At 38.1% G+C, this 17,725-nt stretch overlaps 1 protein-coding gene across 4 annotated transcripts in view; it reads left to right on the plus strand.

Moving 5' to 3' along the window:
• Positions 1–11,825: 11,825 nt before the first annotated feature.
• PTBP2 (polypyrimidine tract binding protein 2) overlaps positions 11,826–17,725 on the plus strand; it is an 80,033-nt gene continuing 74,133 nt past the window's right edge. For 3 of the 4 annotated variants that reach the window (XM_042997961.1, XM_042997962.1, XM_042997963.1), the window contains exons 1-2: positions 11,826–11,944; positions 13,638–13,668. In XM_042997961.1, coding sequence (XP_042853895.1) covers positions 11,937–11,944; positions 13,638–13,668 — 39 coding nt within the window. In that variant the 5' untranslated portion in view covers positions 11,826–11,936. The remainder of the gene's footprint in view (positions 11,945–13,637; positions 13,669–17,725) is intronic. The other variant, XM_042997964.1, reaches the window with a different exon arrangement.

The raw sequence follows: 17,725 nt of genomic DNA on the forward strand, positions 1-17,725 counted from the left end.
GTCTTACACAGACATTTGAGGATCAGGTTTCCTCTTCACTCTCCGTTTCTTACACCCAAATCTTCAACACTATTATCATCTCTCTGTGTACCGGTTCTGAGCACTTTATTCTCTCTTCTGACTCCCTGATTTGCAAATGCTGTTTCTATATCAGTGATGCCTTTCCAGCCTCATCTACTGGCAACCTAACAGTTAAAGCTTCAACCACCCAGCAATCCTGATCGTGTATCTTCAACCCTCTCCAGCTTACATTAAAAAGGAAAAATTGTGGTGGAGACCTCCTTTGTGCTTTACCTAGTTGTGCTGGTACTGCACTGAATTTTTGGGTTTTTTTGCACCGAATTTTAATGACTGATTTCCTCATATCTTCTCTCTACCAGAAGTCTAATTACTTGAGGCTGAGGACAGTTGGGTTTTTTTGTTTGCTTGTTTGTTTTCAGTAGCTTGCACAGAGATTGAAACATGGTAGTTTTTTAATAAACACACATTAGATAACTGAATTTTCAAAAATTTTGAACAGCCACAGTGAATGTATTTCTGCATCTTTATGGGTCTGGATTACCAAGCCTACAGGCTCATTCTGCTATCTTTATCTTCTTTTAAGTCTCTGCTTAAATGTCATCTTATCAGAATGGCCTTTCCTAATCTCCCTATTGAAACATATCACTCAATTCTCATCTATTACCCTCGGTCTACCCTGCCTTGCTAGTTTTCTACATAGCAGTTATCATTTTCTGAAATACACACATATATATATATAATTTTTTTTTCTGTCTCTCCCCCTGGAATGTAAGTTCCTTGAGAGCAGAGTCTTTGTTTTGTTCTCTACTGTATCTCTAGTCCCCAAAATCGTGTCTGAAACATAGAGAGTATAAATTTCATTCATTTAATAAATATTTATTGAGTGCCAGGTACTCTTCTAAGTGCTTAGGATACATTGGTGAACAAAGTAAGCTTTTTCCCTTGTGAGTTGCCAGCGGGAGGAAGTTGTGGGGGAAGAAAAAAAAATAAAAAATCAACATAATAAATGAGGAAAATATTTCCTAGCTTGGAAGATGTTACGAGAAAATGAATGTAGAGTAAAAAGGATCAGGTGTGTGAAGGGGACAGTTTACGCCATTAAATAGGGTGGTCAAATAAATATTTATGAATAAATAAATGTTTATTGAACAATACATATTTGTTCAATGAATGAATGAATATCTTATATTTCATATAGTCAGCTATTTTATATATATTTAAACTAGGATTAGTTAAATAACTTTAGCTCACTAACAACAACATGAATGAAAACCTTTGGAATAGAAAATTACTTTGTTTGAATGGGATATTTTACCTAATGTAAGAAAAAAAGTTAAATGATTCATCCTACTCAGTTTAGGCAGCTAGAGGAGGAGCAAACTCTCCTAAATTATCAGTCCATCGCTCTTTCCATTACATCAGACTGGTTCAAATCCAAACTTTCATTTCTGAGTTGACCTACTAGCCTTACAGAAACACAGCACATCTTGTGTATGTAGGTAAAGTCAACTTGTTTTTCTGTATGTCAGTCTTCCATGCTATGAAACAGGATAAGGAAGAACAGATTTGCCATCTGGTATGCAGGCATATCACTAGAAATATAGTGTTCCTAAATGAACTTTCTTCTAACTTCCCACTCTTGCTCATTTGTCTTATATATCTATGTAATTACTTATTCATATATTCAAACATTTTTATTGAGTGCCAATTCTGGTCCAGGGACTGTGCTAAGCACTTAGGATGTAGAGACGATTGCCACTTGATTTAACAAAGTCTATCCATTAATTCGTTCCACAATTATTTGTTGACTATGTACTTTGTGTCAGGCATTGTTCTAGGTGTTGGGAGGGCAGCAAAGAACAAAAAATGCAAATTCACTGCTCTCTTGTTAGTTGCATTTTGGGAGATGAGACAAATAATAATCAACTAAACATATAGATACACAATATGTTAGGCTGTTAATTCCTAAGAAGAGAAAATGAGGAAGGAAATGGAGTGATGGGATACAGCCGCCTATTTATTTATTTATTTATTTAGAGTTGGTATTTTAAATAGAACTCTCCGAGAAGGCCTACCTGAGCAAGACTTGAATGAAGTCTTCTGAGCAAGACTTGAATGAAATAAAGGAGAAAACCCTGTAAAGATGTAAAGAAGAGGGGCGCTTGGGTGGCTCAGGTCATGATCTCACAGTTTGTGAGTTTGAGCCCTGCGTTGGGCTCTGTGCTGACAGCTCAGAGCCTGGAGCCTGCTTTAGATTCTGTCTGTCTGTCTCTGTCTCTGTCTCTGTCTCTCTCTCTCTGCCCCTCCCCAACTTACACTCTCTGTCTCAAAAGTAAATAAACATTAAGTTAAAAAATGTGAAGAAGAGCATTCAAGACAGAAGGCACTGCCTGAGGCTGACTGTCTTTGGCAGTGGGTTCTAGATACAAGGCAGCCTATCTCAGTGGTGTGCTAGAGCCAGCTTGAACATGCCCTCAAGAGCCAACTATGCTCACTTTTTCCATGTTTAGTCACATTTGTAGCTTGAAATCAACCTTGTGGAAGTATTTATGTCATGAAAATCAACAAACATAACAAATCAGAGTTTTTCTCCCAAAGAGACTCTGTTCTCATGCACTGAGGGAGGGGAGACTGGTAGAGGTGAAACCATTTACTTAAGGGCCAAATCTGACTTCTGTGAGATCAGTTCTCTTGGTGGAGACCTAGCCAAAAGGTTCTGGTTGTTTCTTTATGTATCCCTTCCTGGACCCCAACACTTGAGGTGGGGGAGTAACCTTAGTAGTCACTGCTCCCAGTAATTGGTAAATGGCATCAATGAAAAAGCCCTTCCTCCCTACTCTTGCACTTATGTGTCACTCCCAATTTTTTAAAATGTTTAGATAACACCTGTTTTATCATGTTCACAGTACCACCAACAGCTAAACCTGAAAGAATAAAAAAGCTAAGTAAAGGACAAGAACAGAAAATACTACCAAGTGAGTAGGGCATAATAATAGCAATAATAACGTTAAGGTACCCAAATAGAAATATACAGTGCATTTGTTAAGTCCCAAAATACTCAACATAATAGAACTGTTATCACAGTTTTTAAAGCTTTATGTCAAGTATTAACATGATAGAAATGATAGTTAGGCAACTGATACATTAAAAGAAATGTCATACAACTTGTTTTTTTGAATTAATTGACAGTGTATGCAGTTTCAATTAATAAGTAATATGTATATGTATATATGTAATATGTAATATGTAATAAGAGAGAATCTTATTTTTACCCATTTTATATAAATGATAGAAGATTTAGTTTATAAATGGGGATCCTGTACAGAGATACAGTAGTTAAAAACAAAATAAAGTGTTTACTGATTATAACCCTTTGGTTGCAAGTAATAGAAACAACTTGAGTGGCTTACAGAAAAGAAAGAGAAAGAAAGTGAAAAGAGTTAGACTCATGGGTGAGAACATCATTACACCTTAGGAAGAACTGGACCTAGAAACTGGAAAGCCTGATAGACAGGCAATATAGCCTTTGTTAGTTAGTGTTGCTCTCTCTTTGTATCAGCTTCAATCTTTTATTCCTTCATGCAGACCAGTTATCTCCACTCCTAACTCACACGGTAGAATATAGTTGTCCAGTATTTCTGAGTTAGGGTGTTGCCTTTCTAATCACTTAAGAACACTGACTGAGAGTTTTTCTTCCTGTATCTAAGTTTCTAGGTGGAAGAATTTGATTGACATACTTTGCTAGGCTGCCCATTCTTGGCCTAATTAGCTATGGCCATAGGAACTGGGCTCTTGCATTACAAATATGGCTGCTGAAAGCCCATCATGTGAAGAGAGTCAAGGAATTGAGAGAGAGAGAGAGAGTTCACAGAGAAAGAACATGTATTTTGAGGCTAAGCAAATATTCTATAAGTGCCCCCATCAAAATACTTCATACCAAATTCAATAGTAGAAAGGGACTCAAAAAATCACCTAGTTCAATCCACTGCCCTGTGCAGTGATCTCTTCCATCCTCTCTCTGATGGATACATTCAGCCTCTGCTTGAGCATATAACAGAGAGCTGACTAAAGCATGAGGCCACTCATTCCAATGTGAGGCAGTTTTATTGTTAGAAGGTTCATTCTTGCACTGAGCTGAAATTTGCCTCTCTATAACTTTAATCCCTTCTACTTTGTGGAACAATAAATAATATGCTTAAGTCCTCTTTTTACATGACAGCCCTTCACTTATTTGAGGACGACTAACATGTTCTTCACTGGTTTTCCCCAGGTTCAACATCTCCAACTCCTTCAAACATTCCTTTTCTGATATGGATCCCTCATCCTTTGCTATTTTAATAGCTAGTTTGCTTTTGATTGTCTAAAAAAGACGTTCCTACTCTAAATGTATAAAGCAATAAAGGAATCACCCTGGCTCACATCACTGGCAAATCTACTAGAGTCAGTCTTCAGAAACTAGGTGATCCAGCAGATCCCTTCCTCATTCATTCGTCAGCAAATGCTTGAGAAGTATCTACTCTGTGCCAGACATTTGTATTAGGTGCTTGAAATACATCAAGGCCAAAACAAACTGCCATTCTAGAGCTTATATTCCAATGAGAGGGGGACAGATGGTAAGCAATACATATAAAAAAATAAACTACATGGTACATTAGAATGTGGTAAGTGCCTTTAATAAAAAGAGTAGAGCAAGGAAAAGGGGACTGAGATAATTGGAGCAGGGTGGCAGGTGGCTGTATTTAGTAGTGTGATCAGGGTGCATCTCCCTGAGATTTGAATAAAGGCTTAAGGAAGAGAGAATTGGGGGAGGCATGGGAAGTAGGCAAAAGTATTTGCAGGAAGAGCAGAGAAACAGTTTAAATGAAGGCCCTAAGGAAAGACAGTGCTTGGCATGTTCCAGGAACAGCAAAAAAGGCTAGCACATGGCAAAGAACGAGCGAAGGGAAAAGTCATCAGGATTGAAGACAGAGGACAGGGGACCAGATCATCTAGGATTATAAGTTTTTATAAGGATCCTGCCTTTTACTCAGAATGAAATCAGGTTCCATTTCAGGGGTCTGAGCACAAGAGTGACATGACCTTACCTACATTTAAAAAGAGTCTTCCTATCTCCTACTCAAAATAGATTGTTGGGAGGTAAAAGTTTCTTTCTGTCTTTCTGTAGGTTTTACATTTAGGTAAGTTCATTTTGTGATTATAGTGTGGTTGTTTGCAATGATCAGAGCTGCATACCTCCACATTTGTGTCCATCAAGAGGGAGATGATGATTATTACCCTCATCAAATGATAGCAAATTTCATGCTGATAGACCCACTCCTGAACCAATCCCTGGGCTCAAAGGAATGCCATATTCTGATTGGCCTTAACTAAGAATTACCCGAAACTATCACTATGGAAGGTCAATGATTACCTTGATTGGGTTCTCCATGAAGCTGGAAATAAAGGCTCAACTACTCCACAATAGAGAATAGAACGAATATTGATCTGCCAACAATAATGCCCTCCAGAAATATACTGGTCTAATGATTACTGTTTTCTTAGCACTTATTCTAAGTAAACATAATCTATGGGCAAAATTTGAGTAGAATACTTTCATTCCATTAACAAATCCTAAGATCGTAATTGTTTTTGCTCGATGCTTTATGATTTCTTTAGAGGTTCTGTCATCAAACCATATATCCCCTAATATGTAGAGTGTTTTGCAGCTGTTTCTTTATTTTTTTTTTTAAGTTTATTTATTTATTTTGAGAGAGACAGAGAGAGAATGCAAGCAGGGGAGGGGCAGAGAGAGAGAGGGAGAGAGAGAATCCCAAGCAGGCTCTGCGCTGTAAGTGCAGAGCCACATGTGGGGCTTGAACTCATGAACCGTGAGATCAGGACCTGAGCCGAACCCGAGAGTTGGGCACTTAACTAACTGAGCCACCCAGGCACCCCTTTAGCTGTTTCTTTTAATCTAAATATGAGAACTTACATTCCTTTCAATACCATCTTGAATGTGGATTCTATCTTCCTGACACAGGTTATCTGTCATTTGCAAATTTGGTAAACATACTTCATTATGAATATTAAATAAGGACAAAATCATATTCTTCTTTCTTTTCTTAAAAAGCCGCTTTGTTTCTCTAATAGAAAGTGGGTGTAGGGGGTCCGGGGATCATGGACGGAGGTGACAATGCTCCAAGAGAGACATCTATTGTAAAATAATTAAGAGATTTAACCAAATCTGAACTATTTTCAGCTCTCATTTCTCAGTTTTTCATTGCCAGTGTTAAGGAGCAAATGTATTCAAACTACTTAGAAAACTTTAGAAATATTAAAAGATTTTGAAAAGGCCGATGGTTTCCATCTGTTATTTGGTTTCTTTCTTTGTGAAGTTATCAAAGAAGAATTTAGTCAGGAAGAGCTACTCATTCCAGGAATGATCTGAAAACCTGCATTTTTATTTGCAAATCACTTGTCAGTTATCATTTATGTGGCTATTTACATAAAGCTACGTGAATTATAATGTGGATTTTATAATATATTTATAACATTTCAGAGTTTACAATATTTTAAAGCAAAATGATGTTGTTTCCTTTGTATGTAGCATGTTTTTTCACCTTTTACTTTTCTGTGTATTTTTCTTTACTTTTCTCATTCTCTTCCCTACTTTAGTTCTTTATGCATGATCATTCTAAAAACTGCTGATCCACTCAAACTATTGTGTTCTCTTCCAAGAATAATCTCTATTATATGCACAGTATAGGAAGGACAGCCAGCTATGCTGAGCTTTTTTCAGTGAGCATGTAGATAAGCAGTCACTTTTGCTGAATACAAAAGAGGCAATGTTTGTGCAAAGACAGTCCTTTGCTCACTGCCATCTAATCCTTTCGTTTTTTAATGTAAAATGTATTTTTATCAAAGTAACACATGCACAAAGCTTAACAAGTAAATAGTTCTGGAAGATTTATCACAAAATAAACAAAACCAAAACTATACTCTTCTGTCTCACCCTTTCCTTATCCCCAAGTACCATGCCCCAGAAACAACCACTTTGAACTCTTTTCCCTGATTTTTCTGGTATTTACCTCTATGCTTCTGAATAATATACTCACTTGCTATTTTCTCACCTATCAATTCTAGACATTATCTGTTGACTTTCTACTTTGGAGTATGAGAATTCATATTCCCACCACACACACACACACACACACACGCACACATCCATACTTCTCTTCTATCCTCTCATGATAGTGTTTCATAATATTAATTTTGTTAATATTCAATGCTCGCATTGTGTGAAGACATAACTATTTTTTACAACTGATCCATAGAGTGCACTGTGACTTATTTCCTTACAACTTTTTATTTATCTGAGTTAATTTCTTACCCTATGCTTGCCAACAGCATTACAAAACTGCTCAATATAGTCAGACATTTTTGGTCTATATAAGTTCTTTGTTTTGTCTTAGAGACATCTTTCCTGGGGCCTTCTGGTCTCATATCATATTGGAACCCAAGAACTGCTATATAGCTGTGTAGCTGTTGGCCTGAGTGTTCTTTGATCAATATCTAATTTATTTCTCCTCTCTTACGTGTTGGATGTCTGGCTTCCAGGATACCATATTTTCTTTACTGATATATTCCCTCATTGGGAAATACATCTTCCAGAAGATATCAAAGAAGAAATGCATAGAAAACAAACTTTTTGACATATAAATTTAGTGTATTTAGAAGCATGTTTATTCTATTTTCACACAGATTGATAGTTTTGAAAGGAATCCTTTTTCTCAGTAGTCAGGAAGCTTTGTGCTATGTTTCCTAGGGAAGGAGACAGGTGGGCATTGACAGGTGAAAAAGAGTACCCGAGTACAGTTTTATCTCTAATTTCTCTTATTGTAAGTGGGGCTGAGCATTTATTTTTGTTTTTATTTTTCTGTAATATTTGTTCAGATTCTATTTGTATGCTTTACTTATTTTTTCTATTTGGCTGTTGACTTTTTTATTTGTAGTAACTCCTAATATATTAAGGAAATCAGCCCTCTTTCTTACAATAGGAATTGCTAACATTTCCCCACAAGGGCTCACTAACCTGAAAGACAATTTGATAGTATTTTTAAAAATTTAAAAATGCATTCTACCCAGGAATTTAGTTTGTAATATAAAATGACTTAGAAACACAAATATTGATTGCAGAATTATTTGTAAATGCTAAAATTGGAGGCAACCTAAATGTTCATCAATGAGATCCAGTGAAATACATCATGATTTACTCATTTGGTGGAATATTATGCAGCCATATACAAAGAAAGAGACAGTTCTAAATGTACCAATAAGGAAAGATTTCTATGATATATTTTTAAAGTTGAAACATAAGTTGCAGAAGTGTGTACTGTAGTTATTACTTTGAAATAAAAACTGATACTATGTATCTAATCAATTTATGCATTAGAACATTATGCAATAAACTGGTAAGATGGGTTGCTTCTGTAACAGCAGCTGGGGAGAAGAAATAGGTGCTTTTTCTTTTTGTAACAGCTTTATTGATATATAATTTATATGATATGAAATTCACCAATATTGAGTATATAATTCAATAAATTTTAGTATATTTGGTATATGTACAACTATCACTACAATCTAGTTTCAGAACATTTCCATCAGCCTAAAAAGAAACCTATGTTAATTTACAATTATTACCCATTTTGTCTGTAGGTATTTACGCTTTCTGGGCATTTTGTATATGCTTTTATACCTTTGGAATTTACTTTATCTATTTTGAATTTATATCACCTATTCAAAGATACATATCAAAAAAATAAACGATATAACTGATCACATTATTATTCTCTCTTCTCATAAGAAGAAACTGCTTTATGAAAACGTTAAAGGAAGCCTTTGGTACTATATGCAGATGAGAGGAGACAGGAATAAAATCAGAACATTATGAACAAGATCCTATTTCCTACTTTTATTGCATCCATATTAGACCTCATTTTGTCTTAGCATACACTGAAATTTAGATTTAATCATTGTTCACATAAGTGTAAATCTCTGTAAAAGGTCAAAACATTTACCACTCAGAAGGGAAAGAACAAATTGTTACACTGAAAAAAGATATGGGTATGAAAATAATACTGTACAGGCACTCACTTTTTATTGCCTTTTTTTTTTTAGGAATCCATAAACACTAATATAATCTTGTCATATATTACAAAGGTTGGCCATGTGCTAATGTTGAGATTAATAATCTGTCTCATGGTTAACTCATAAAAATCATGTAAATTTAGATTTGGATGAGGTTTCAAAACTTATCTATGACATTTTCCCAGATTTATTCCACTAGATACCAGCCAATCTAATTACTTCAATGACATCTTTAACCTTTGTGAAAATCTCTATATCGATTTATTATATGAATACTGTTGATTGTTAACAATCCAAGAGCTAAATTTGTTACCGGTTTCTTGTCGAGTGAATAACAGTTAATAAGTAAAATAACTATGATGATAGCAGTCTTTATTGAATATTTACCATAACCCATCACTGAACTAGAGAGATACTTTACATACATTAAGGCATTTAGACCTCACAACCATCTAGGATGAAGTCCCTATTTTAAATCCCTTTTTCATTTTCAGTAATAAATCCCATATTTTCAGTAACAGAAACTTTTTCCTGGAGGAGTTAGTGAACATACCTAATGTCACACAGCTGCTAAATGAAAGAGCTCAAATCTGAAACTAGTTTTTAATCGACATGTTTTTGTGATATACATTGTTACATTAGCCTCTTTTTGACTCCATGTTATATTTTTGTCCATTTGTCTTACTCCTTATTTGACTTTGATATTTTGTCTAGTATTTTATATGTCTTGACTTGTAAAGAACTTTAAATCTTTTCTAGAAAGTGGAGGGTTTAAATAAACAATCATATTGACTATTATTTGTTCATACTCTTGTACTTTATTAGGAGAAAAAATAGAGAAAAACGTGGTTTTGTGAATATTATAATATCTTTTGCCATTTAAGGACAAGCTTCCCTCATGGAGACAGTTTGTCTTTGACCATCAATCAATATCGATTGAGTCAATATGGAGAATACAGAAAATTATGCTAGAGTTCCTGTCCTTTGGGAGCTTACATATTTAATTGTTGAGGGAAATACATGTACAAAACCACAAATATATGAAAAGTGATAGGACTGATAATGGGTCCTTTATATATTGTAAGTCAATGGTGAAGGCAAAGGCATTGTTGGAAATAGATTTTTTTTTTAATATTTATTTATTTTTGAAGGAGAGAGAGAGAGAGACAGAACACGAGGGGGGGAAGAGCAGAGAGAGAGAGACACAGAATTCAAAGCAGGATCCAGGCTCTGGGCTGTCAGCACAGACCCCAATGCGGGGCTCAAACCTACAAACCGTGAGATCATGACCCCAACGGAATCATGACCCCAACTTCACCGACTGAGCCACCCAGGCGCCCCCGAAATAGATTTTTTTTTTAAGGATTGCCAATCCCTGAGGTAAATAACATTTGTATACTTTTAAGAGTTCTATAGCAAAATATTTGGACAAGATGCTCTTTAAGGTCTGTCCACCTTAAAAATAGTATTATTTTATGAATTGTATAGAACGTAGCGGTTAGTGCAGTGAAATACCAATCAATAAAGGAGTAACAGGGTTGCATGTAGGAGGTATAGACCCAGAGTGGGCACTGAGAGTAACTGGAGAATACAGAGAATACTTGTCCTGTGTGTGTGTGTGTGTGTGTGTGTGTGTGTGTGTGTTGTAGTTCGGGGTGATGGATGGAGAAGAGGGTAAATTGCCGGCCAGAGTCACCCCACTAAGCACATTTCCCCAAAATGGATGCTTGTTCAAATTTTGTCGAGCCCCTGAAAAACATGTTAAAGGAAAGGTCCAATATACTATTAGAATTAAAATGAAGACTGTGAGATACACAGGAAAGGGAGTCAATTTGTGTGGCCCATTTCAATGTTCCTTCCATCCCTAACCAATGAAGACTGAGGCACCACTCTCATCCCCACTTTCCCTTTCGAGCTCCCAAATGGTAGATCCTAACTATCGCTGCATTTTTCATACCTATTCTTTATTACAAGGCTCCACCTGTGTTCTTTTCCATCCAAGGTACTGTGACTGTTTCCTGTAAGTGCTCATTATCATCAGCTGAGGTGAGAATTACATTCTCCCAGTTGGCAGGGAACTACAAGGGTCTGGAAGCAAAAATCTAGGTTCAGTCTGATTTGTACAAAGCAGTGGTTTCATTTAGTGGGGTAAAGGTTGTGTGTGTGTGTGTGTGTGTGTGTGTGTGTGTGTGTGTGTTTGAGAGGATGGAGAGGGTCTGCAAATAAAAGATGGCGTAGGAGGACAGCTATAAAATGGTTTTCCCTTTGCCCAAGTAGGTCGAGGGTGGCCAAGTTGGGACCTGGTTTGGAGTTAAAAGTGGAGGCTGCTTGGTGGCAGTCGTGCAGTTCTGGGACCACCCCCGTGAGATCCAGGGCAATGGGTGTGAAGGGTTGAGAGGTGTTCCAACCACGCTGCCCAAGAAAGACATCAGGGACTTCTCACAGGCGCGTGCAAAAAGAAGCTAGGCCGCTCTGCTCCACCGCAGCAGGCCTGCGCCCACAGGGCGGAGGGCGGAGGGCGGAGGGCCCCAGGCGCGCGGCCGCGCGGAGGAAGAGGCGGCGGCGACGGCGCCCACTCCCCCTCGTCCCCGCGCCCCGCCGCTCGCCTCCCGCAGCCGGGCGCCGGCGCGCTCGGCTCTTTCCGCCGCCGCCGCTGCCGCGCGCTGCCCCGTGCGCTCCGACACCTTCGGCAATTTCCGTCGGGCCCTGGCCGCCATTTTCTAGCCGCTTGTGTGTCTCGCTGGCTGCGTGGCTCGGTTCTTGTGAGCGAAGCTTTGTCCGGTTCGGCAATGGACGGGTATGTAATGGGGCCGGGAAGGAAGTGTGTGAGAGGGGATTTGGACCCTCCTTCGGCCCGGTTCGGGGTCGGCCAGAAACCCTCCGGCGGCCCCTCCCAGGGCTGGGCTGCCGTTACCCAACCCCCGCCCCATCGCACACACCCCTCCCTTCGCTTCCCCCGGCGGGCTCTGGTCGAGAAAATGAGAAGAAAGCGGGCTCGTAGACTGGAGAGGCATTGGGGCGATGGCGGGGGCGACGACCCTGGAGAGGGAGCGGGCACGGACTTGGCGGCGGGGGATGGGGTGGGAACCCCAGAACGTCTGGCCCGTCCCTGCCCCCTCTAGGAGCCATTTCGATCCGTAACCTGGGACCCGAACCCTGGGTAGCCGCGCCTGTGGGAGCGAATGTTGTGGCCAAAGAGAGAGGCCTGTGTGGGGGTTGTTAGGGGATGGGAGAAAGGCGTCTGTGTGCACCCCAGCCGTCCTCCATCTGCCCGGCCGCGCCCGGCGGGCCCAGGCTGGGGGAGATGCCGGTGGCGGGAGCTCGGGGGAAAGCTAAGTGGGAGCCGCTGGGGAAGGGGGGGGCGGGGAGGGCGTGCGGCGGCGGGAGGAAGGGGGAAGGCAGATGTCATACTCCTTTGTTTTCACTTGAGTCTGGTAGTGGGGGCGGGAGACCGAAAAAAAATGCCTTTTTGTGGGGGCCTAAACGTTCAAGGCTTGGCAAAAGGGCCCAGAAATTAAATCATCTGCAAAACCCAAGTGTTTGTGGTCGGCATCAGTCACATGGGCAAAGGCCAACAGCCATGGCAGAAACAAGAGCAGATAGTCAACACAGGGCCATTTTTTTTTTAGCCACTTTGACCGGTTTCGGGAAAAACAAAAAGCCAGAACCGTGCTGCATCTTTGAGAGCCCTAGTGCAGGTAGAATGCTGAGTGAGGTGAGGGCAAGGGCTTTGGGAAGCGACCGGGACCGGGGTCTCCCTGGTACTTAATGCTCTACATCTGAAAAGACTCTTAATGATTTAATTGTTGGAAAGGAGGCACCCTTGAGGGCGAAAAGAGAGCTGTATTGGGCCCATTTGGGGGTATAAAAACGAATCATTTAAAAAGTACATCTATTAGAATCAGTAGCAGTATATGAAGAGTCCTGTAAAATATGAGTTTATTTTAATTAAGTGTTTGGAGTTTGGTGTTTTTAAAAGATATTAAGGGAAGACCATATCAAAGTGAACAAAGTAACCAAACTTAAGTTGTCCGAGAGGTTATCTAGAGATAATTTTCCACATGAAATCTAAATCTAAAGTTTGCTATTTCCCCAGGTTAACATGAAAATTGACGGCAAAAGTTGGCACTGGAATTCATGTTTTCTGATTCTGTCAGGATAACTAAATTGTTTTAAGTTTTAAACTATTAATCTAAGTATACTAGCTTTGTGGAAATGGCATTATAGTTCTTGGGGTTTTGTTCTTTTTGATATTTAATAGGTTATTAAAAAATACCATGAGTTTAGTGATTTCATCTTAAGTTTGAAAGCAGTTTTTAGAAAACTGAGTTTAAAATAGTACAAAGAATTGTCACTGACCATCTGTGTATCTGTTTTCCATTTGCATGGTTAGTGGAAGATTTATGAATGGTGAACTACCCTAAAGTTTTAGAGACCAACAGTGATCATTAAAAGAATAAGAGGTTGAAACTATTTTTTTTTCTTTACAGAATTGTCACTGAGGTTGCAGTTGGCGTCAAGGTAGGAAAAAATTGTTTGAAACTAATGAAAACAGAATGGCTGAATCTACTATTACCATCAACGGAAATTTTTAAGTTAGCTTTTGAAAGTTAGAGTTAACAAAACCCAAGTGTAAAGTGTTTCATTTAATTTTAAAAGTTGGATTATATAATTTATAATCTAAATAGACAAAACTAAGTTTTTCTAGAAAGTCTGTGAGAACATTCTAAAGTAGGTATGAATGGTGTTCAGGGAATTAAAAATGCTTTCAGACATGACTTTTTGTGAATATAAAAATGATATCCCAATTTTCTGAGGGGAAGTTATGGTTTTAAGTGGGCAGATAAGTGATTTGACATAAATCATATAATTTTATTAATCTAAGTGTTTCTAACTTTTGATTTTGAAGACTAAAATGTGTCCGTAGTGAGCCACATTAGAAATCAGTTATCTTGATCTTTAAAACAAGCGAAACTTGTTTCAGTAATTAGCTTCATATTAGAGTCAGAAGTTAAGAGCTGGTTTGTCTTTCTATTAAAGGAAAATAGCTGTTATGGTACAGATCATTTGGAATCTTTCCCTCACTTTTTGGCCAGGAAAACTACTCTTTTAGACCTTAGTTCTAATACTTAGGCCTTTGATTTCCTTGAATCGTTGCACATTTTAACAGCATAATATGTTAAAATTTTTGTTTGCAAACCTGTCTGCCGTGTTTGGGCATGGTCCTTGTCTTCTGTCTTTTTAATTTTTCAAGCCTGGCACAACATACTCCAAACCTGATATACAAATACTTGTTGGATGCAGTAACATTTCCCCCTTTCAAGCGTGAGTAGTCTTGAGAGGCTGTGTCCTTAGTATAGTGATGGTGACTGTTCACAGTATTTTTTGTGATAGTCTTTAGAATACTTTAGGGAATATTTTGTATTTCCTTGCTTATTTTCTGTCCTCTGCCCTGTAGTGCACTGGATACTTTTCCATGCTTTAAATTTTTTTTTTTAACGTTTTATTTATTTTTGAGAGAGAGAGGGAGGGAGACAGAGCACCATTGGAGTGTGGGGCAGAGAGAGAGAGACAGAGAGAGAGAGAGACAGAATCTAAAGTAGGCTCCAGGCTCTGAGCTGTCAGCACAGAGCCCAACACGGGACTTGAACCTATGAACTATGAGATCATGACCTGAGCCTGAGGTTATGACCTGAGTAAAAGTTGGATGCTTAACTAACTAAGCCATCCAGGCTCCCCACTTACCATGCTTTAATATTTAGGCTTATTTGTTGAGTTTCTACTATGTACATTGGGGGAGAAAGAGCTTTTTCTGGGGAAGGCATTTTTATTTGGCAGTGTTTTGTAAGTTGAGGTAGTTGCAGGATTTGAAATCGGGAATAGCTCAAGAGTGCAAGATGTAAAATGTATAGTTACCATTCAATTAGGTAGGTATCCTGTGGAATTTTGTAAAAGAATGAATGACCCAAGTCTGAGTTGTTCACTGTTAGTGGGTGAGGAGAGAAGGAATTCAGACAGGAGCCACCATGAGTAGGCCCAGAGATAGGAGGAGACTCGGGATTGGATGTCCAGGTATGGTTTATTGGTTCTACCAGTTTCTGTGTTAGTGGTTTGAGGAGAAAAAAATGGAAAATGATGTAAAAATAATTGCCAACCATTTTTTTTATCCTTTGTTCAATATAAAAGTTTGAATAACCGAAGTTTTGTTTTATGAACTTTTCTGAGACAGTGGTTAAGAATTTTTGCTTTGGAGTCATGCATATGTACAAGTAGTTAAGTTCTCATTGTATATATATTTCTATGTGCCCTTAAAAAAATTTAAAGTGGAAGGTATGTTTCCCCAAAGCCCAGTCCTGTTTCTCAGGTGTAGGTAATTATGTTAAATTTTTCCTGGTGCTTTTTTCCCCTCTGAGGTGTTACCATTTTGTATATTATCAAACATTAGCATCCTTGCTTACTTACACAGGTGGATTCATAACACATGTACTGGCCCACATCTTGCCTTTTAAAAACATAACTTTATTGAGATTCAATTTGATATAAAATAAACTGGACATATTTTAAGTATACAGCATCTATGAGACCATTGTCACAATCAAGATAATGAACATATCATTTTGCCCTTTTGTAACCCTTCCTTCTGCCTTTCTTTCTCCAACCACTGATCTGCTTTCTGTCACTATAGGTTGTTGGCATTTTATAGAATTTTAAATGAATCCGTATGTACGCCCCTTTTATTTGGTCTTATTTCACTGTGTGATTATTTTGAAGTTTACCCGTGTTGTCTGTCAATAGTCCATTCCTTTTTATTGCTTAGTAGTATTACATTTTATGGATATACAGCAATTTATCATTCAACTCTTGATGGACATTTGGTTTTTTTTCCAGTTTTTGACTATTGTAAATAAAGCTGTGAACATTCCTGTAAAAGTCTTTGTGTGAACTTTTCGTTTGTCTTGGGGAAATACCTTTGATGGGAATGGTTAGATCATATGATACACATATGTTCTTAACTTTTTAAGAAACTGCAGACTATTTTCCAAAGTGGTTGTATAATTTTACATTGCCACCAATAGGGTATGAGATTTCCATTCCTTCTGCATCCTTTCCAATGCTTGTCTTTCTGATTCTAGACATTCTAGAGGGGGTGAAGTGGTAATCTTGTGGTTTTAATTTGCATTTCACTAATGTCTGTTATGTTAAATATCTTTTCATGTGTTTTCTTTTGCCAGCTGCATATCATCTTTGGTGAAGTATCTCTTGAGATCGCCTGCCCACTTTTTAAATTGGGTTACTATTGAGTTTTAAGAAGCCTTCATTCTGGTTATAAGTCCTTTATCAGATATATGGTTCATAGATTTTTTTTTTTTTTTTTCCATTTGTAATTTCATTCTCTCAGTAGTGTCTTTTAAAGAACAGCAATTTTTAATTCTGATGACCTTTACCATTTTTGTCTTCTTATGGCTTGTACTTTTCAGGTCTTGTTTAAGCCATCTTTGCCTAACCCAAGGTCACAAAGATTTTTTTCCTTTGATTTGTAATAGAAGTTTCATAGTTTGGGTTTTGCATTTGAGGTTTTTTTTTCTTTTTTTAATATGGTGCATTTCTTTTTTGGGGGGTATGGAGTTAAACTTTTTCCAGCACTGTTGAAAAGGCTGTCTTTTGTTCATTGAATTCGCTTTGCACCTTTGTCAAAAATCAGCTATCTGTATGAGTGGTTCTATTTCTGTACTGTATCCTTTTCCATTGACCCATTTTTGTCCATGTAGATGCCAAAAACATACTGTCTTAATTACTGTGACTTTATGTTAAGGCTTGACATCAAGCAATCATGGTTTTCTTTATTTTTTTTTAAAGTTGTATTGGCTCTTCTATGTCCTTCATATTTTTATAGGAGTCAGTTTCTACAGAAAAGCTTGCTGGGATTTTATTGGAAGTAACTTGAATGTAAAAAGCAATTTGAGGTAAATTGACATCCTGACAATGTTGAAGTTTCCCACTCATGAACACAGTTTATCCATTTATTTAGATCTTCTTTAATTTCTTTTAGCAGTGTTTAGGTTTTTTTAAATTTATTTTGAGAGAGAGTGAGAGTGCACATGTGTGCAGGCATGAGGGAGGGGCAGAGAGAAGGGGAGAGAGAGAATCCCAAGCGGGCTCTGTACTGACAGTGAGGAGCCCGATGCAGGGCTCGAACCCACAAACCGTGAGATCATGATCTGAGCCGAAATCAGGCACTGGATGCTTAACCCACTGAGCCACCTAGGCGCCCCAGCAGTGCTTAGTTTTCATTGTACAGTTGGACATTTTTGTCAGATTTATTCCTGTTTCAGTATTTTTTGGTGCTGTTATAAATGGTATTTTTAAAATCTCAGTTTCTAGTTAGTAGTGGAGAAAAACACAAATATTTTATGTATTGTTCTTGTATTATTCAGTCTTGCCAAACTCACTTGTTAAGATATAATAGCTTTTTTTGTAGACGCTATCAGGTTTTCTACATAGACCATCTTACTTTTTCCTTTCCTATCTGGATGCCGTTTTTTTCCTGTGATATCTTAGTACAGTGCTGAATAGAAGT

The sequence above is a fragment of the Panthera tigris genome, chromosome C1 (assembly GCF_018350195.1).
Source record: "Panthera tigris isolate Pti1 chromosome C1, P.tigris_Pti1_mat1.1, whole genome shotgun sequence".
Lineage (NCBI taxonomy): Eukaryota > Metazoa > Chordata > Mammalia > Carnivora > Felidae > Panthera > Panthera tigris.